This window comes from Amphibalanus amphitrite, unplaced genomic scaffold (assembly GCF_019059575.1).
Source record: "Amphibalanus amphitrite isolate SeventyFive unplaced genomic scaffold, NRLGWU_Aamphi_draft 000301F_arrow, whole genome shotgun sequence".
Lineage (NCBI taxonomy): Eukaryota > Metazoa > Arthropoda > Thecostraca > Balanomorpha > Balanidae > Amphibalanus > Amphibalanus amphitrite.
Genome location: NW_024881796.1, coordinates 283,974 through 305,096, shown reverse-complemented (window position 1 = coordinate 305,096; position 21,123 = coordinate 283,974). Strand labels below are relative to the sequence as shown.

At 52.5% G+C, this 21,123-nt stretch overlaps 1 protein-coding gene across 4 annotated transcripts in view; it reads right to left on the bottom strand.

Annotated features, from left to right (window-relative positions):
• LOC122387870 (helicase domino-like) overlaps positions 1 to 21,123 on the bottom strand; it is a 41,586-nt gene that overhangs the window by 18,551 nt on the left and 1,912 nt on the right. Inside the window, exons 2-18 of one of the 4 annotated variants that reach the window (XM_043378461.1) lie at positions 20,891 to 21,045; positions 10,613 to 11,129; positions 10,212 to 10,304; positions 9,606 to 9,718; positions 8,799 to 9,318; positions 8,111 to 8,310; positions 7,523 to 7,657; positions 6,934 to 7,215; positions 5,950 to 6,530; positions 5,465 to 5,651; positions 4,927 to 5,063; positions 4,468 to 4,654; positions 2,152 to 2,746; positions 1,608 to 1,792; positions 1,076 to 1,270; positions 456 to 760; positions 57 to 259 (exon numbers count right to left, since the gene is read on the bottom strand). In XM_043378461.1, the coding sequence (XP_043234396.1) occupies positions 57 to 259; positions 456 to 760; positions 1,076 to 1,270; positions 1,608 to 1,792; positions 2,152 to 2,746; positions 4,468 to 4,654; positions 4,927 to 5,063; positions 5,465 to 5,651; positions 5,950 to 6,530; positions 6,934 to 7,215; positions 7,523 to 7,657; positions 8,111 to 8,310; positions 8,799 to 9,318; positions 9,606 to 9,718; positions 10,212 to 10,304; positions 10,613 to 11,129; positions 20,891 to 21,010 (4,555 nt within the window). In that variant the 5' untranslated portion in view covers positions 21,011 to 21,045. The remainder of the gene's footprint in view (positions 1 to 56; positions 260 to 455; positions 761 to 1,075; positions 1,271 to 1,607; positions 1,793 to 2,151; positions 2,747 to 4,467; positions 4,655 to 4,926; positions 5,064 to 5,464; positions 5,652 to 5,949; positions 6,531 to 6,933; positions 7,216 to 7,522; positions 7,658 to 8,110; positions 8,311 to 8,798; positions 9,319 to 9,605; positions 9,719 to 10,211; positions 10,305 to 10,612; positions 11,130 to 20,890; positions 21,046 to 21,123) is intronic. The other 3 variants (XM_043378463.1, XM_043378462.1, XM_043378464.1) reach the window with 3 other exon arrangements.

The following is a 21,123-nucleotide window of genomic DNA, read 5'->3' as shown; positions in this document are numbered from 1 at the left end:
CCCGGCGGCCGCGTCCCAGTCCTCCCCGTCCAGTGTGATCCCACTGCGTCACTTACCGCAGTCGTACTGTATGAGCCGCCGCTCGGGGAACTGGGTGGCCATGGCGCTGGCGATGGGGTGTAGGTCGGCGGTGCGCGGCGACAGCTCGGCCGTGAGCCGCAGCCGCCGCCACCGCTCCTCCTGTAGCCGCCACGGCGGCGGGTGACTGACGTGCAGCCGGATCTCGGGTGCGACCACGCCCGGCGTGTACACCACGTACCTGTGAATACGGTAGACGGTCAGCGACTACACTCAGCGGTACACGGGAGCGGAGCCATCGTGGCGACACGTCAGGCTAGCAGAGGTGTAATCAAAACATCTCAGAGAATGTAGGTAAAGTAAAGATCATCACGCTCATACAGAGCTGCAGAATATTAATATAACGTCACATCCGTTGGTTACTGAATCAGACTCACCTGCTGAGGATGTCATGCATCCTTTCCAGCAGCTGGGGAATAGTGGGCAGCAGCCGGTCGAGGTGCTCCGTCTGGCGCCAGTAGCGGCGCGTGGCGGCCGCGCCGCTCTGGCACGGGTCGGCCGGCACGCAGTGCGCCAGGCCGTTCCAGGCGGGCACGCGGCCACCGGCGCCGTCCACCACACGCACCGACTGCACCAGGTCGGCGCCGTAGATGGGGCACGCCTCGCAGCGCCGCTTGTTGATCCGGTACAACGTCAGCAGTTTCTCCTTCCGCGCTATCCGCCGCTGCTCCTCCAGCGCCGGCTGTCGACACATGACACCCAATTAGACACACTAGCCACTAACATCAATGTCAAATCAAAGCGGCACGATGATCATTGAGAATTTGCGATCTGTTGGCGAGGCTACTATCAAACTCCACTCCCGGCCGCCCGGCGGGCAGCTTGTGGCGTTAGCGAATCCTCCCGGATAATCTGCCGCCTCTGAGGGCGCGCCGGGCGAGCCAGAGGCGGCAACGCCCGGCGGCCCGGACGGCATAAAGTACACATAGCGCACTCATTACGATACAGCTCACAACGGCTAGGACGCAACAAACGCCCGCACAGTTCGGCTACTCACAATCCTGAAGACGGAGTGGTGCTTGGCGTTCTGCGCCGCCGAGGCGGACCGTGTGGCGGTGGACGGTGACGCCGGAGGGGTGGGCCGCGGCGCAGGCAAGCTATTCGCCTGGGGCGCCGACGGCGGGGGTTGGGGCGGCGGCGGCGCCGGAGCCTGCGCTCGCAGCGGCACAGACTGGGGAGACGCAGCGTTCACCTGATGGAAAAATATCAGCCCGTGTTATATCACTCCAGAAAACAACCTCCCTCGGTTGAAAGTCCAAATTCAAACGATCGAAAACAGCGACACGCATCTCGTACATCGAACTATTTGCGAACAAATCAAAGCTGGGGCAAGCAACATACGGAAACATTTTAATAGAAGAACATAGCAGTTGTCCACTCAGTTCTAGAGGGTGCTGCACTGGCGACCGTGCAGACCTGCTGGCCGTGTGATTCGATCTAGCACCTTTGCAAAAGCGGCGCCGCCAGGCCGGCCGGCGCCGCTGATCGTCGGTGCGTGCGCCCGTCCCTGCCCGCGGTCGCTCACGCACCCGTCGCTCAGGGCCGGTGGCGGCACTCACCGCCGGCTGGGCGGGCACGGAGCCGACCAGCGCGTTGGACGCGGCCGGCCGAGGCGCCGCCGCGACGGCCGCCGGCGTCAGACGGGCGAACGTCACGTTGGTGTTGGCCGGCAGGCCGCGCGCCGCCAGCATCGCCGCCAGCGACTGCGGGTCCACTGCGGAAGGAGAGAAATGACTGTCAGGAGACTGAGACAGGCAGTGATCAGTCACACGGCGACAACCACGCAGAATGTAGCGTAGTCTTTCCGCCCGAACGCCATGCGGGACGCCCGAGATAACGAGACAGGCCGGTTGGTGTACGAGATCAATGAGACATCACGGCCCACCGGACGGCAGCGTGATGTCAACGGAATCTCGAAAGGGTCAAGGCGAAAGATGCCGCTAAGGCCGAAGAAAACATCATAGAAAAAAAAGCAAAACGAATCAGTCTGGTCGTTTTACCACCGAACTTAATATCAATAACAAAATAACCAGACAAGATGTGACCATTTGTTTGGCCGGGCCTGCGACTTACCTGTGGCCGGCGTCGTCAGCCTGGCGCCGTTGCCGAGCGGCCGCGGTCCCGGCGATCCCAGCAGCGGTTTGCCCGTCTGCAGCACGATTCCGGCGCTGACCGGGGTGGAGACGGTACTGCCGGCCGCGGTGGAGGCCGTGGCCGACGGCTGGGAGGCGGCCGGCACCAGCCGTGGCCCCTGCGGCGTCTGCTGAATCTGCAGCGCCAGGGGACCGCCACCCACGCCAGACAGTGACGACAGCGGGATCGTCTTAACCACGCCGCCCTGCACCACCTGCAGCGCGTACCCCCGCAGCGGCGCGGCGCCCGGCACCACCGGTCGGGGCACAGCCGGAGTCGCCGGCGCCGGGGCGGGTAGCCGCGGCGGTGGCGGCGGCGCCGGAGGACCCGAGGCCGCCGAGCTGGTGGGCGGTGTGGCGCGCACGTGCAGCTTGATGCGGCCGGCCGGACAGCGGGGCGGCGGCGGCGGCCGCTGGTCCACCTCCTCGATGAGGCGCCGCGGCGCCTGGAACCGGCGCGTCCGGTGCGCCGCGAACGCCGTCAGCGTCAGCTCCAGGTCGGCCAACAGCAGGTTCAGGAACTTGAGATCCACGTGCTACCGGAGGGAATGATTGCAGTCAGGCTAAGGAAATCGCAGAAATAAGAAATAAAAAGAATATTCATCAATAAACAATATCATGACAAGTGACGTAATCGAAAAATAAAAATAGCACCGAACCGAAAAAAACCGTAGGACGACGTTCGGGGAGGCGCTAGCAGTAGACACTTCTATCGCAACAACAGACCAACAAAGACTTATAACAAGGCCTCCACTCTGACAGATACCACAAAAACCGAAACTAAGGCATGGACAGTGAAATGGCCATTTAACCCGCGCCCTGCTGGGGGGGGGGGGTGTTTGAACACCCCCCCCCCCTTGTGGTTTTTCGCGAATATCTCAAAAACGGCGGCGCGGAGCGCCGCCGTTTTTGGTACACCTTATCATACATCAATTCTACACAAGTTGTGAAAATTTCAGACCAAGGTCATTCAAGGTCAGGTCACCAGGTCACTTGAAGTGACCTCACCTCATAAAAAGTTTCAATGTCTGTCATAGCTACACCGAGTGACCGATCGCTTTGAAACTTTCAGCGATTGCTAAGAGCAATAGCATGTACAAAATGTATATCTCAGAATTTTGATATCGATGACCTAAGGTCAGGTCAATTTTGCGACCTCCCCATTATAAGTCAATGGGAGAAAATTGAAATGCGCCTCTTTTGGTCGAAAGACATTATAAACACTCCCAAACACCGAATTACAAGTGGTTTAGACACACTGAACATGAAAATGGTGTCGGTGACCCTTGTTTATGCCCTGAGGTCATCTTAGGTCACGAATGGTATCTAACAGTTTTTCGCAAATAACTTTTGATAGAGGCATGCTAGAGCGATGAAAACGCCTTAGATGTGTTCAGCTCGACGATACGGATCGACTGATATGCAACATGACCCTTTCCGGTCAGGTCATGACCTTGACCTGAGGTCAAATTTTCAAGTTGACCTTTCAAGGTCAAGTTATAGTTCATTCGATGCGTCTTGACGAGAGGAACACGATGCCGGTAAAAGTAAGCTCGTACAGGGCTTGGGTCAAAAGTTATTGCAGAAAAACTGTTTCCGAAAAAATCGGCTATTTTTGCAGTTTTTGCCCCCTGCAGGCAAAACCGTTGGCGTTAGGTCAAATCTGAGAGAATTACTCAGAAAGGGCGTTAATAGGGCTATCGAATGCGCTTTTCCGCGGCGCTGTAGCTCTATTGGTTCCCGAGTTATGCGTTGGCTTCTTGGAAATTTTCGACATTCGACCTGGAAATCGGCGAAATTTTGCCTTCAATGACCTCTGGTGACCTGACCTTTGACCTGACCAAAAAATTGACCAAAGTGATTTCGTCATTATTTTTGACGCTCTTTCGAACGCCGCCTTCCGCGTATCGCTACGTGGCCCAGGAGCCGAGTTACAAGGGGGGGTGTTCAAACACCCCCCCCCCCCCAGCAGGGCGTGGAAATCCAGGACCCCCAGCCGGGCGCGGGTTAATTTAACATTCCAGATTCTAGTCCCTATGAGGCGTGTGCCCGATCTTCTAGAAGGCCACCCGATATAAGTCACAGGAGCCAGCTGGTGAGGGGGCGATATAATATGGCACGGTTTGCAACTCTGCGGCGTCACAGTACAACCGACGCAGATTCGATCACGTGCCGGTTTCGGGTGGAATCCAGACAAGTAGACTACCACTACAATCCCAAACAACTCCTGACAAGGTCCCACCAGCGCCGGACTAACCTTGAAGGGGTCGTGCTGGAGCGCGGTCCAGGCGCACGAGGCGGTGACGAACTCGAGCCGCTCCATCCGGTACGGAGAGACGGTGGGACGCGGCTCGAACATGTCCGGGTGGTTGCACACCTTCCGCAGCTGCATCAGGATGTTGATCACGCTCAGAAAGTTACCCGTCGCCAGCGTCTCCTTCGTCCTGAGAAGGGACGGATCAAAACGTCAGCATGACTGAATAGCATGACGTTCTTACGTATCCGAAACAGACAAGATGCAAAGCATGATACAGACGAGTGATAAATTGCGGGCAATTTTGTCTGGATTAAGAGAAACGTCGAGAACATTCACGTCGCAACAGGCGGCTGCGGCCGCGGGGCTGCATGACAAGTAGGAATTGCGGCAGCACGTTGGACGCTTGGGCCTGCCGGCTACGCGCCCTAATATTCCACCAAAAAGGAAGGCAGCACGTACTTGGTTCGGCTCATGAACTCGTCGTAGAGGTAGCGCTGCCGCTTGGAGAGCCGGCACATGATGGCGTGCTCGTACTTCTTGGGCAGCTGCTTCTCCACCTCGGTCTTCAGCCGACGCAGCAGGAACGGACGCAGCACCTGCAGAGGCGTGAGTCAGCAGTCAGCCAGCCGGTGAGGCGAAATACCAGTAGGAACGTTCGTTCGCAAGGACTGCAGTGACTTTCGCCGATCGTCGCGAAATTTTCACAATTGCCAATAAACGGAACCATGTGAGCATCGGTAAAATGACAATAGCAAATATCTGTTGCAAGCCTTTCTGCCCGTAAACCTAGGAGCTGGTTGCCGGGAAACGAGACAAGCCGTTTTTCTATGAGGTGTAGATACCATCACAGCTGGGAGCGCTGTGACGGTTTTAGGGCACCTCAACATTGCAGCGCAAAACCATCAAAACCAATCGATGTTCGGATGACCAGACCGGTTCACTCCGATCCATATGCCATGACCCAGTGGAAGACGCCCACACCAGTCCATTGACTGACCTTGTGGAGTCGCTTGATGATGCTCTCGTTGTACTCGGTGTTGCCCTCGATCATGCCGGAGACGGGGTTGGAGAACCACTCCTTGAACTCGCGATGGGAGGCGAAGACGTGCGGCATCAAGAAGTGCATCAGCGACCACAGCTCCATCAGGTTGTTCTGCAGCGGCGTGCCGGTCAGCAGCAGTCGCCTGCAACAGCGGACGGAGCGTGCGGTCAGCGGACGGTCACGGTACACGGTCTGCTACACAGACTGAACGAAACAGATGAGCTCCGTGTGAAGCGAGTCATGCGGTATTTATGGAGAAAAATGTACCCGATCTTCTAGAAGGCCGCCCGATATAAATCACGGGAACCAGCTGGTGAGGGGGCGACATAATCTAGCCAGTTTGCAACTCTGCGAAGACAAAAAGTCGCCACAGATTCGATCACGTGCTACAAATCCACGGCTAAATCAACGTTCCGATCATAACTGACAGTGACACCCACCTCTGTGACTGGAAGTTCAGAAGCAGCTGCCACCTCTGGGACTTGAAGTTCTTGATGTTTTGCGCCTCGTCGAGGATCAGGTACTTCCACTTTTTCCTCCTGAACGAGGCGTGGTCCTGCAGCACCAGCTTGTACGAGGTAATGCAGACGTGGAACGAGTTCTGCTTGGTCCAGCCGGTGCGCTTCTGGCGCCGCTCCTTCTGCGAGCCGTAGTAGGTGAGCACCTTGAAGGCGGGACACCACTTCTTCAGCTCGATCTCCCAGTTGAGCATGACCGAGGTGGGCACGACGATCAGGTGCGGGCCCCAGATGCCCTGCTGGCACGCCAGGTGCGCCAGCAGCGCGATCGTCTGGATCGTCTTGCCGAGACCCATCTCGTCGGCCAGGATGCCGTTCAGCTTCTTGTCGTACATGGTGACCAGCCACTCGAGGCCGACGTGCTGGTACTCTCGCAGCGAGTGTTTGAGGAGGAAAGGCACCGGAGTCTTCACGGTGGTCGACGAGAGCGTGTAGCCCTTGGGCTGGAACGTCTCGGCCAGAGCCGCCACGTCCGTGATCTCCGCCGGGCCCGACAGACCCGCCTGCGAACAGAATTACAGACGGTCACAATTACGGTACGTACAGAAGTATACCAACCGGCGACAGTCCTGCCGCTTACATTGCCAGCGACCATTTTAGATGTCGAGACCACTTCTCAGGAAATAGCGAAACACATAGACTCATTCTACGAAGTGACCAGCATTGACGCACACAAGCAGGTTTTACCGTCGCCGAGCCGCTTTACTAAATATAAGCGCGTTAACGGTAAAACATGAGCTAAATGTAGCAAGCCTTTCTGCCCGTAAACCTAGGAGCTGGTTGCCGGGAAACGAGACAAGCCGTTTTTCTATGAGGTGTAGATACCGTCACAGCTGGGAGCGCTGTGGCGGTTTTAGGGCACCTCAATAGTTCCGAGGCGGGTGAGGTCGACCTCTTCCACCGTACCTTGGTGGCGTCTCCGTCGTCGCTGGCATTGACGTCGAGCAGCGACTTGAGGCCGATCTCCATCTCCGTCTCCTCGTCCCCGTCACCTTCCTCCTCCTCCTCCTCGTCCTCACCATCGCCGTCCTCGTCCTCCGGCTCGTCATCGTCCTCGTCCGCGGTGCCCTCCTCGTCCTCGGACTCGGGCCGAGAGTCGGCAGCAGCGGCGGAGGACGGGCCCGGGCCGTCAGCGCCGCCACCGCCGTACTTCTTCATAAGCTCGTCCAGCGGCATTTGACCTTCGTCCTGAGGGATAAAAAGCGTGCGCTAGTTAGCGTCAAAAGACATGATTATGATACACAAGCAATAAAAATAAGAATCGGCGATGGCTTGAAGACATTTTATGCCTGATTTTAAGTGGTGTAAAAATGATACCATCAATGTGCCCGATCTTCTAGAAGGCCGCCCGATATAAGTCACAGGAGCCAGCTGGTGAGGGGGCGATATAATCTGGCACGGTTTGCAACTCTGCAGCGTCACGGTACAGCCGCCGCAGATTCGATCACGTGCCGCTCGGTGAGAGAGCGGGACAATGCTGGCGTCTATGACTGACCTCCAGCTGGCTGATCTCCATGGCGTGATCCTGCTGCTTCTCGGCGCCCTCCTGCTCGGCGATCGTCTCCTCGTCGTCACTGTCCGCGTCAGAGGCCGCCTCAAAGTCGTCATCGGAGCCCGCCGCAGACGCGTCCTGAAACGAGCCGGCGGACAGTCAGATGACACTTAAACCTTGTAATGAGGAACAACGTCTGGATAACACATTTAAATGGTCTATGAAAATAAAACCTTCCTTCTCGTTCTTGAAGACCGGTCGGCCGCGCGGTAGGCCGATTAATTGCATTCGGCCTTATCTAGCTACTAACCAGAAAACCCGATACTTTACATTACGAAAACAGACATCAAACTCGAACGGTCTCAGCCAATGTACCCGAGAGAAATATAATGCAATCAAGCCTTCCAGAATCAAGTCTTCCAGAAGCTGCTGTCACCAGAGTCAGGATCCACTAGACTGAGCCAATAGTCAGCAAAGTGGGTTTTAACCAATGGTCTTTTCTGTTCCCAACATTGTGACCACGGCGACCAGGGGACGCCACCATGGCTTGTTCATTGGGAAGTGAGGACACTCGTCCCACTAATATCCCACCTTGTCGGCGTCCGGGACGTCTCGATGTCGGTTCTCCAGGTAGCCGGGCGGCAGCTGGTCCAGCACGTCGTCCAGCGACATCTCGGACTCCTTCTGCAGCGCGCTGACCTCGGCCGTCGTGTCGTGCTGCTGCACGTCTCGCTCGGCTCGCGCGATCGTCTCCTCGTCGTCCTCAGACCCGGAGTCCGGCTCAAACTCGCCTGAATGACAAATGAGCAGTCAGATTAACGCTTCAGGGTACAAACTCCATGCCGACCTCAAACCCAAAGGGATGCACAAGGCGTATTCGACAGAGAGAAGGCACGGAGACACGGAGAAGTTTGCGGTGACATATTTAAGATGGTCGTCACTTGATGAAGGCTATCATGCGAATTCACATCACCATTTGAAGGACAAAAACTATGTTTTGTTGCCAGTGTCAGGATCCACCAGTCCCGACTAACAGCGGGAAAAGGTGGGTTTTTACAAAGGCCGTTCATTTACCCAAGTTGTGTAACCACAGCACAGATTGACCGATGCCATGGCTTGTTCTTTGGGACAAAATCTGAAGTCTGACCTAAGCTCATGGAAACATCCAGTTGCAGTAATGAAACAGACCATGAATATAACAGAATGATGTACGAGGCTTAGCGACATATCTTAGCGCAACAGGCTGCTCGCTGTGACCCGGAGCCACCCCGGCACTCACCATCGGAGTGGAGCCGCGAGCTGGGCTGGCCGCACGACGAGGACGCCCGGCTCGGCTGGCTGCTGTTCTGCTGCAGCGCCTCCTGCAGCTTCTCGCTGTACTTCTCCGTCTGGTCCACGATGAAGTTCAGGTGCTGGTCGAGCGCCTTCTTCCGCTTCTCGTCCAGACGAGCCGTTATCTTGAACTCGACCAGTTTCTCCGCGTTCGCCCAGAACGTCCTGATCTCACGCGCCACGAACGCGGCCACGCGCCGCAGGTCGCGCTCCTGGTCCTTGACGGCCTTCTCCGCCGCCGCCGCCTTGTCTTGGTGGTACTTTTGTACCATCCGCGCGCACTTTCTGGCAGCCGCCTTCTTCCACTTGCGCTCCTGCGCGAAGTCAGCCGCCAGCCACTGCATCTCCTCGAGCAAGTAGTCCCAGTGTGCCTTGATGCGTTTCGGCTCGGCCACCTTGGGCAGTCGCTTCTCGGACCACAGGCCCTGCTTCCTCAGGTCGCTGATGCGCTGCATCACTTGCGCCTCCTGCAGACAACAGGCGCATCCACATCATACGATTGAAACAAAGTCATCGGTGAAAAGATGAGAATATGAGTGACCAAATACAGTTAATGAAATCGGCCAAACCCATCAACTTGCAACGCTAACAAGCAATTATAGACTATCAATCAAGTCAACTCGTTGCACCGAAAGCAAAAAGGCCCGCATTACTAACTCGACCCATCGGAATACTGAACCGCCGCCTGCCGCCGTGGCGCGGCAGAGAGCGCCGAAAGTGGTGTCATCCGCGCGCGCGCCGGCTGTGACCGCACCTGTTTGGCCTTCTCCACCATGTGCTCAGTGCCGGCGGCATCGTGCGACGAGCCCAGTCCGGAGCCAGCCGGCCGGCCGGGGCCGCGGGGCGCCACCGGTGTCGCCGCGCCGCCTGCGTAGCACGCGCACACGCACACACACGACCGGGCGGCCACGTCACTAGCGGGTCACTAGAGGTGCGCGGGCACGCACTGAGCGGCGCTCCCGCCCGGACACGGCACGGCATATGGCCAGTGTCAGGATCCACCAGTCCCCAACGATGACGGGAAAGATGGGTTTTTACAAAGGCCGTTCATTTACCCCAGTTATTGAACCACAGCAATAACATTACGATACCATGGCTTGTTCATTGGGATCTTGCTAATTCAAAATAACACCAATTGAAGTTTAACCATCTAAAACAAAAACAAAACACTAAATACTGCACTTCAAAACACCATTGAGCGTAGCATGCATTCATTCAAGCTGTAGCGAACGAAAACAAGCTGGCAAAATATGTGCGAAATGTGGAAAAATAGTTTGCCAAACTTACCTAAAAGCAAAGCATTTGAGGCTGTATTTGCATTCAAGCATGCACACTACTGCAGGGATTATGTAGGGCATACCTGCAGCTAAAGCATTGGTATTGGTCTTGTCTTTAGAGACAGGAGACTGGTGATTTCCAAACACCATCCCATGCCTTCCACCAAGCTGCTTTCCTATGAAAGATAAAGCAAAAGCAGCACATAACCTAAATGTTCAGTATTCAGCCATAAGGGTGGGGAAAAACTGACATATTTTAAGGGAAAACGTGTACACCCAATAGTCAAAACACTTCAAACTGCTAAGGCAATGTTTAGTCCTTGAATGACCATAAATAATTATCGTCGATCACACGGTATGTCACCGCTATGTACAGCAGCCTGATGTCAGCCACACCGAACGAGTACCGTAACCAATGCAGTGACGGTAAGCAGCCATGCATGCAGGTGAGGGAGCGAGGCCCGGTCCGGGTCGGACCGTTTACCTTTGATGTGGGCCAGTTTGGAGATGGAGCTGGGCAGGGTGCTGGACACGGCCACGGGCGTGCCGCCGCTGGCCGGCACCTTCACCTCGGCAGCGTCCTCCTCGTCCTCAGAGTCGAGCAGCATGCGCTTCTTGTAGTTGAGGAACTGCAGCGGCGGCCGCTTCAGCCAGCCGGGGAAGTCCATCAGGCTGCCACCGTCCTCCAGGTAGTACAGCTCCGCCGTCAGATCGTCGTACTGCTCGCGGAGCTTGGCCGCCCGGTCCAGCTTGTAGTCCAGCACGTTCTGCCGCTTCAGCGTCACCTCGTCCGTGCTGGAGAGCCGCTCCTCCAGTTTGATCTTTTTGCGCGGCTGCTGTGGGCTGGTGCGCGCCGCCAGCTTGCTGGGCGTGCCGTAGAGCGTGGCGGGCACGCCGGTGACGGCTGCCGGCCGCGCCAGACTCGCCGGCGAGCGCGCCACCAGCCGGCCGGAGCCGCCGGCGGTCGGCGCGCCGCGGTGTAGCACACCGCCGGCAGACGACTGCGGAACAACACCGACACGGGTCAGTGGCGCTGGCGCCGCATGGCGACAGGACATCGCGAACTAGACACATGAGCAACGACAACATTTATTAGAATTTTGCCATCCCCTGCTGGGGGATGTTTGAACGCCCTATTCCAACTCGGCTCCTTGGCTGGGTAGTGACGCGCGGTAGGCGGCGTCCGAAAGAGCGTAAAAAATATTGACGAAATTGCTCTCACCATTTTTGAGGTCAGGTCACAGGTTAGGTCACTAGATATCATCGAAGCTCAAATGTCGTCTATTTCCACAATTTTCGACTGACCGGCGCATAACTCAGAAAGTAAGAAGTACAACACCGCAGAAAAGCGCGATTCTTAGCCCTTTCATCGCTCTTTCTGGGCTACTCTCTTAGATTTGAGCTAAGACCAACAGCTTAGCCTGCATGGGGCAAAAACTGCCAAAATAGGCGGTTTTTGGAAACCATTTTTCCACAATAACTTTTGACTCAAAACTTGTACAAGAATTTTGCACAAGAATTAAGAATTTTGCAAATATTGCAAAATTATAATAAAGTTTTGTGCTTTTACCGGCAACGGCATCGTTTTCCTCTCGTCGAGACGCGTCGAATAAACTGTACTTTTACCTTAACAGTTCGACCTGACAATTTTACCTCAGGTCAGGGTCATAGACTCATGACATGACCGGAAAAGGCTATGTTACATATCAGTCGACCCGTATCGCCCTAGGGTGTTTCATTGTTCTAGCATGCCTCTATCAAAAGTTATTAGCGAAAAATTGTTGGATACCTTTCGTGGCCCGAGATGACCTCAAGGACATAAGGAGGGATCATGTGATGGGTGCTATTTTCCAGTTCACTGTGTTATGTTTACTTGTAACTCGGTGTTAAGAGTGTTTAAAATGATCTTCGTCTCACAGAAGCGCCTTTCAATTTTTCCCATTTACTTAAAATGCAGAGTGCAAAATTGACCTGACCTTGTGTCACTGATATCAAAAATGAGATATACATTTTATACATACTGTTGCCCATATCAACTGTTGAAAGTTCAAAGCAATCAGTCACTCGGTGTAGATACGCCAAGCATCAAAACTTTTTCTGAGGTGGACGCTGACGTGACCTGGTGACCCAACCTTGAGAGACTGTCTGACATTTTCACAAGCTAAAAGACGTGCAGTTATAGTGAGAAGGGTGAGTAAAAAAAAATGTTTTCAGATTATAACGCAGAACCCCGCATATTATGAATATTGGTGAGAAAATGTTACCAATAAAATTTTAGCCTCATTATGGCATCTTCACGTCGCGCAGAGCATCAGAATTTGTCAGAATTTGTCCATATCGAAGGTGTCAGGCGTTGCAGTCTCCAGCGGTGGAGCGCGGCTGCGGGCGATGCCTAACACCAGGTGGCGTGAGGTCAGAGACCTTCGATTTTTTATCCTCCGTTCACTGTTCGAGCCAATAGACGGTGTTTTATTGCGATGAACGACGCATTTTCGCTATGTCTTGTACATTAAGTTTCTGCCTCTATCCTCTAGCCTCAAACAATCCTCCAATGATGTTCGATGTTCACAAGCATCGGCAGTGCTAACTGTACCACTGTCAGGTTAACTTTATGTCAAAAGTTGACAATAAGCTAACTGAACGCTACAGCACCACCATGTTTAGTGTTCACGTCCTTCATGCTTCCCGAGCACATTAACCCGCGCCCGGCTGGGGGTCCTGGATTTCCACGCCCTGCTGGGGGGGGGGGGGGGTGTTTGAACACCCCCCCTTGTAACTCGGCTCCTGGGCCACGTAGCGATACGCGGAAGGCGGCGTTCGAAAGAGCGTCAAAAATAATGACGAAATCACTTCGGTCAATTTTTTGGTCAGGTCAACGGCCAGGTCACCAGAGGTCATTGAAGGCAAAATTTCGCCGATTTCCAGGTCGAATGTCGAAAATTTCCAAGAAGCCAACGCATAACTCGGGAACCAATAGAGCTACAGCGCCGCGGAAAAGCGCATTCGATAGCCCTATTAACGCCCTTTCTGAGTAATTCTCTCAGATTTGACCTAACGTCAACGGTTTTGCCTGCAGGGGGCAAAAACTGCAAAAATAGCCGATTTTTCGGAAACCGTTTTTCGGCAATAACTTTTGACCCAAGCCTTGTACGAGCTTACTTTTACCGTCATCGTGTTCCTCTCGTCAAGACGCATCGAATGAACTATAACTTGACCTTGAAAGGTCAACTTGAAAATTTGACCTCAGGTCAAGGTCATGACCTGACCGGAAAGGGTCATGTTGCATATCAGTCGATCCGTATCGTCGAGCTGAACACATCTAAGGCGTTTTCATCGCTCTAGCATGCCTCTATCAAAAGTTATTTGCGAAAAACTGTTAGATACCATTCGTGACCTAAGATGACCTCAGGGCATAAACAAGGGTCACGGACACCATTTTCATGTTCAGTGTGTCTAAACTACTTGTAATTCAGTGTTTGGAAGTGTTTATAATGTCTTTCGTCCAAAAGAGGCGCATTTCAATTTTCTCCCATTGACTTATAATGGGGAGGTCGCAAAATTGACCTGACCTTAGGTCACCGATATCAAAATTCCGAGATATACATTTTATAGATACTGTTACCCTTATCAATCGCTGAAAGTTTCAAAGCGATCGGTCACTCGGTGTAGCTATGACAGACATTGAAACTTTTTATGAGGTGAGGTCCAAGTGACCTGGTGACCTGACCTTGAATGACCTTGGTCTGAAATTTTCACATGTGTAGAATTGATGTATGATAAGGTGTACCAAAAACGGCGGCGCTCCGCGCCGCCGTTTTTGAGATATTCGCGAAAAACCACAAGGGGGGTGTTCAAACACCCCCCCCCCCCCCCAGCAGGGCGCGGGTTAAGAGAGAAGTAGTGGCAAAGAGAATATTTCAATTTTTTCATCACTTGACTGGAAAGGACTTACAGCTTAGTAAAAAGCCTCTTGACCAGGAAGGAGGGGGGGGGGGGGATTATGGAAACAGTGCGACACCCCAGACATCTCGACTTTCACCGTCGTCGTCCAAGGCCAGGTGATTTCACAATAACTGCCAACAGCAGTCAAACTCAGAGTTTGGTGGGCCATGGAGAGGTCATTAGATAGTCATATCTACCCAGATATTCAACATTTAAGCAAATTAAGAGTCCAGCAAAAGCACAACATTGCCCTTGGCAATCCAGTTGTGTTGATAACGATCATCTCTTTTTAGAGGCAGGACAACTTACCCGCTCAGGGCAGTGGTCCTATCATAACACATGGAGGCGGAGGGGAACGGTTTCTTTCGTCAGAAACCCGAGGAAACACACTGCGGGCATTTTAACGCAAAGTTAGTCAAAAGACCACAAGTTGTAAAAATTAGAAATGACCATAAATCTAATTTTCCCCTTATGTGACTTTCATGACAAAATTGGCTCAAGAACTTGTACTGCTACATCGCAAAGAAAATATTTGAATTCATATTCTGACCTAGAAAAGTAAACTTTAAAAGTTGGCCTCAGGTCAACGTGTGATTCGGTGTCGCAGTTCTAACACGGGATGAAAAACAGATTTTCCACTGCGCGTACCCCAGTGTCGGTGGATGAGTTATCGGCGCCGAGCGCCTTCAGCAATTGAAAAGAGCGACAGTATGTACAAAATGTCTATCTCGGATTTTGATATCGGTGACCTAAGGTCAGGTCAATCTTGCGACCTCTCCATTTGAAGTCAACGGAAGCAAATTAAAAGGCACCTCTTTTGGACATCATTCTAAGCACTTTCAAACACCAAATAAGACACATTTAACTGGAAAAATGGCACCCACGGACCCATTGTTATGTCCCTGAGGTCATTTCAGGTTATAAATAGTATCAAACAGTTTTTCATTAATAACTTTTGACAGAGGCATGCTAACGTGATGAAAACGCCTCATCTGTGTTCCAGTGTTCGGCTCGACGATACAGATCAACTGCTATGCAACACGACAATTTCCGGTCAGGTTATGACCTTGGCCTGATGTAAACTCTGCTCACGCGAACAAACGTCTATTTCAGTGGTTTTTGCCTGCAGACTGAACCGTTGAACTTGGGGCAAATATGAAAAATTACTAAGAAAGAACGTTAAAAGAGCTATCGAATGCGCTTTTCCGCGGCGCTGTAGCTCTATCCCTTCCTGACAGTGGCGCAGCCAGGGGGGGTCAGAGGGTCAGCTGACCCCCCCGAAATTTCTGTCAGGGGCCCGCTCGAGAGAGAGAGAGAGAGAGAGAGAGAGAGAGAGAGAGAGAGAGAGAGAGAGAGAGAGAGAGAGAGAGAGAGAGAGAGAGAGAGAGAGAGAGAGAGAGAGAGAGAGAGAGAGAGAGAGAGAGAGAGAGAGAGAGAGAGAGAGAGAGAGAGAGAGAGAGAGAGAGAGAGAGAGAGAGAGAGAGAGAGAGAGAGAGAGAGAGAGAGAGAGAGAGAGAGAGAGAGAGAGAGAGAGAGAGAGAGAGAGAGAGAGAGAGAGAGAGAGAGAGAGAGAGAGAGAGAGAGAGAGAGAGAGAGAGAGAGAGAGAGAGAGAGAGAGAGAGAGAGAGAGAGAGAGAGAGAGAGAGAGAGAGAGAGAGAGGATGTCCTAATCTAATCGGACGAGCCCACTTCGAGAAATACCTACTGGGACACCACGGGCCCCCGGGAGAACGGGCCCGGGCCCCCTGGGTGGATGGGACCCGGGCCCCCGATGGATGGTGTCCGGGCCCCCCGGTGGATGGGTCCGGGTCCCCGGGAGAACGGGCCCCGAGCCCCGGGTGGACGGGGCCCGGACCCCCGGGAGAACGGGTCCGGGCCCCCAGGTGGATGGGGCTCGGGACCCCCGGTGGATGGGCCCGGGCCCCCGGGAGAACGGGCCCGGCCCCCGGGAGAACGGGCCCGGCCCCCGGGAGAACGGGCCCGGCCCCCGGGAGAACGGGCCCGGGCCCCCGAGAGAACGGGCCCGGGCCCCCGGGAGAACGGGCCCGGGCCCCCAGGAGAACGGGCCCACGCCCGAGCCCCCGGGTGGATGGGGTCCGGGCCCCGGCAGAACGGACCCCGAGCCCTGGGTGGACTGGGCCCGGACCCCGGGTGGATCGGGCTCGGGCCCCCTGGTGAACGGACCCCGGAGCCCCGGGTGGACGGGCCCCGGAGCCTCGGGTGGACGTGGTCCGGGCCCCCGTGTGGATAGGGCCCGGGCCCTCGGGTAAATGGGGCCCGCTAGGGTGACCCGCTTGCTCCGCAACGCGAATAAGGGGTATTTTCGATCGGTGGGCGTTTGGCTGCTATTGTGTCCGTACTCCGTGGGTTATGTATCCGTTTCGGTCGATTGCCTTTTGACGGCTAAGTATTTTGGTTTGGGAAAAATATCCATCGCATCGAGGTGCTCGTGTCTGATAACCATGCGTTCTTCTATAGAACATGCCAAGTGTATTTTATAACATAGGTTAAGGACGTAATTTATTAAGGACGTAGTCGTAAAGTTACCTATTGAAAAATGAAGGCCATCGATGAATTACTATGTAGAGGTTTGAAACATTTATATTTTTAAGAATATTGTTGCTCGTCATGCAAAAGCGATGATTGGATCTTGGACAAAATTGTATGCTCTTTTCAACTATGCCATTTTCAATAGTCAAACGTACCAGGTTATGCAGCAAAACCCGTGTAATTAAGTAAGTCATGAACAAATTATGTTAGCTTTGATCACAGATGATGTCTTTATACATTTAGGCGAGGTCGGGTCAGGTCAGGTAAGGTCAGGTCAACCAGTAGGGATCGTGACGGGTATTCGTAGTGCATACGTGTCAACCGCCTCTGACAGCTTCGTAACATGTTACGAAGGCACCAAAACTACCTCTTGAATGTTCAAATGGCTGCTAAATTCGAATTCAGCTAACAAAAACTAGCCTAGAAACATGCATAGCTTGAAAAGTGTACTGGGGTCCTCATAGGTCAATGACCTGATCTGACCTTCAGGTGACATAGACATCCACCCTTATGCATGGGAGCAACATCAAATCACATGTTTGAACGCTTGAAACCACGAAAGGACTGCAAACGCGCCGCTAATGCGAGCCGGCATACGCCGAACCGCGATTCTGGCCAAACATGGTCTCGGAAAGAAGGTCAAAGTTCATTTGGGCCAGGGTCATGAAAATTCTAGGATAGGTGTAAAATTGATCAACGCGAGGGTACTAGAAGTTATGTTGCGATCAGCCGCTTTTTACGCGAGTAATTCGCGAAAAAAACTTTAGGGGGTTGCATCAACCCCATCCCCCCTGTGCCGGCGAGGGTTAAAACTTCTTGTGAGCGAATTCACGTAATGAAGAAGAATAAGGGCACAATCTACTACAGCAACCAATAGGTGACTTAAGACAGGCACATGGAACTAGTATCTTGTCCGACAGAAGCAGGCAACAGTTCCGATTGCATATAGGTATGCTATGCATATTGCGGAAGGGGCACATTTCGGCCTCGAAAGATACGAATTCTTACGTCATAGTAACATATTTCTGTCGTGGTCAATTTGCGTAAAGATTGAACACCGGGTGATTGCCGAGCTATTGTTCTATCCACATTTTCTTATTCAAACTCGCTCAGGGTTATCGTGCAGGTAAAGGGGGCCCGCTCAGCAGAATGTGTATGAAATATGGAGAGATTCTGAAAAATGGGTGGGGGCCCGCACACTAGGGGGCCCGCTTTGGAGGCGATGACCCCCCCCCCCCCGAAACAAAATCCTGGCTGCGCCACTGCTTCCTGAACTATGTCCCGGTTTGTTGAAAGTTATCAAAGTTTGTCCTGGAAAATGGTGTAACTTTACCTTTGGTGACCTCTGGTCACCTGGTCAGATCTAAAAAGTAACAAACTATTTCTTCATTATTTTAGACGCTCTTATGAACGCCGCTTACTGCGTATCGCTATGTGGTCCAGGAGCAGCGTTAGGAGGGGGTGTTCAATCATCCTCCCCCCAGCAAGGCATACAAATCCAGGACCCCAGCGGGGCCGTTTTTTTTTTTTTTTTTTGCCTCCTACGGCGCAATGTCAATATCATTTCGCCGGTACCGCTTCCCTGACCATATTGGTTACATTCTAGTCACGTGACCTTCGAATTTATGTGATCCTGACCGAGCAGGGGGTGAAAGGAGGTCTTTTCCCGGGCAGTGCCCGGCGCGCGCGTACCAGGTGTCCAGGGCCCTGTTTCACCGGTGATAGCAGCACGCTACTATCAAATTGTGCGAGCTGACGTAATGTGGTGACGCCACAGTAGTGACGTTTCGTGTAATCCGTGAGCTTTTTCAACTAAGTTTGGAACAGAGTTGCAGTGTCGTTGAATGCGTTTGATTTGTTCGCACGGCCGTGAAGATGTTAGCAGCAATATTTGATGACATCACACAGTTTGACAACGCCATGGTTTGTCGATGTCTCCATGGAAACCCAATTTGACACGTGTGATAGCAGCGTGCTGCTATCACCGGTGAAACAGGGCCCAGGACGGCAAAGCAGCAGAGCAAATCGACCCGCAGCAGTGCAGTAGGCATGGTTGCCGGCGGGATGACCCACGGCCAGGTCGCAGAGGCAATGGGCATGAGCTGCCGCATGATTCGGCGCTGGTTGCCACGCGACGGAGGCGGATAGACGCTTGAGAGCAAGCTGGGTCGCGACAGGAAGAAATTCGTCAGCCGGGTAGCGCAAATCGTCATCGCGAAGCGCGGTGCTTAACCCGCGCCCCACTGGGGGGGGGGCTATTTATAGCCCCCCCTCCCGTTTTTCTGCAATAACTTCCAAACCGCTTGACGAATCAACGCCAAACTTTCAGTACCTTCGGCTGCATCAATTTGACACTTTGTGTCAAAATTTGAACTTCGTAGCTACCATAGGTCGGCCGGAAATGACGTCAGAGTGACGTCATGTTCGTCCGATTTCGACGCAAAACATTGAACCACGGCAATCGCTCCCAAGAGCTCAGTTTTTAAGCTAGATCCAATTTCTTTGCATGAAAGGACTTAGAATTGACCGCGCTATCAAACTGCTATCTCGGATTTTCAAAATTTTGAAAATTGCGAAAATTTTATATAATAATATTCAAAATTTATATTTTTATATTTTTTTCAAAAAGTTTTTGACTTTTCGAAAAAACCGGAATATATATGACAGAACGCATGATTATGACTAACTCTAGCAAGTTTTAGCTAAATATCTTCAAAAATGGCCAAGTTATACGCATTATTGCAAAAAATTCACAATTATTAATTTTTCAAATCAATTTTTCAGTACGTATTTGGCATCGTACACCAATATAAATGGCACCATCGTGTTCCTGAGCTCAAACTGCATCCAATAGACACCTTTTTTGTTGAAAAATTTCAACTTCAAAATTTGACCTTTTTTGACCTGAAAGTGACCTGACCTAAGCTAATTTCGACTCAAAATGACCTTGAATGACACAGACGACATCAAATTCGAAATCTATGGCCTAAATGGACCATAAAACATGTGTCACGTGACCGACGCATGATACAATATTTTCGTGACCTGTGATGACCTGACCCTGACCTGAAAATCAAAGTACAAGTTTGGTACCCTCAAGGTATCTAGAGCATCTGTTCACGAGTGTGGAAACCAAAAATGAGCCTGATCTGACTTGTAAGACGGCGGCCAGAGCCCAAAATGTGAACAAGCCAAAGTGCTAATAATTTTTACTTTGACCTGACCTGTGACGTCATCGGTGACCTCGAGGTCAATGATATTAGGTTTCGCTCGACAGTTTTTCCGGGGCTATCAGACGCCGTTCGAATTTTGACGATCGGCCCAGTAGTTTCGGAGTTAGGAGGGGGGGCTATGAAAAGCCCCCCCCCCCCCCCCCCCAGTAGGGCGTGTTATACACAGACCCCAGTGGGGCGCGGGTTAAGTCGGACCAATCCACAAGAAAACTGGCCAGAAGGTTGACTGCCAACGGTCACCCAATATCCAAGTCAACAATTTATCGATACCTGAGGTTGTCTCTAAACCTGAAGCCCACCAAACCACGTCTCCAGCCGAAAACTTCTATTGAACATGTCCAGAGCCATCTTTCAACAGGACGGCGCCCCGGCTTATTGAGCTAGAACGACGCAGGATCAATGTCGATTGTACTTCCCAGCATCCTGGGAGGACAAAATGCCGGGGAATAGCCCCAACCCGTCGCCGATAGAAAATCTCTGGGCGATCGTCCGGTAAGAGGTGAACAAAATGGCAGGGGAACATCCGACGGCACGCTGACCAGCAACACTCGGCCTGCCTGGTCCAAGATCAGTCAACAGAAGCTGGACAAGTTGATGTCTGGCGTGCTGGACCATATTCTTTTTTGTACCAGTGAAAAGTGGGGATACATAATACATATGTAAGAAAAGTGCAGCCCTCATGTTTGTTATTTTCATGCAATGGATGCTGGAAAGGTGTGACATTATTTTTTGAGACACCCTGTAATCATGACACCAAACAAACTTAACTATGATCTACTCAGGCAGAAAACAATCAGACTAGGCAAAAAAAAAGCCAGTCTGCTTGGCAGGCAATTTGGATACTCTTGTGCTGAAAGTTCATGGTAAAGGATAAAATTCTGGTTAACCTGCATTCTGTTACACACAGAACATTTTAGCCAGAATGCAGTATGCAATCAATGTGAATGGATTATGAAACCATTCCATCTTGCATACCATTGCCAAACAACATTGTTCCCAAATATCCCATAACACTCAATAGACCCCAAAAGACTTACTTGTGAGAGTGTACCTTGCTGCATTGGACTGCTAATTACAAAGTGTTGTCCTCCTGACGAAGTGGCTGCTGAGGTTGGGGGCAGCCCCCGCCTTGAGAGTATATCAGGTGGATCATTCATGGCAGCTTCACCCAGTCATCACTGAGACAATGTACCTGAGAACAAAGCTGGTGGTTACACAGGTAGCCATTTAAAAACATACATTAATGGAGATGTATGGTCAGGTTTGGTCA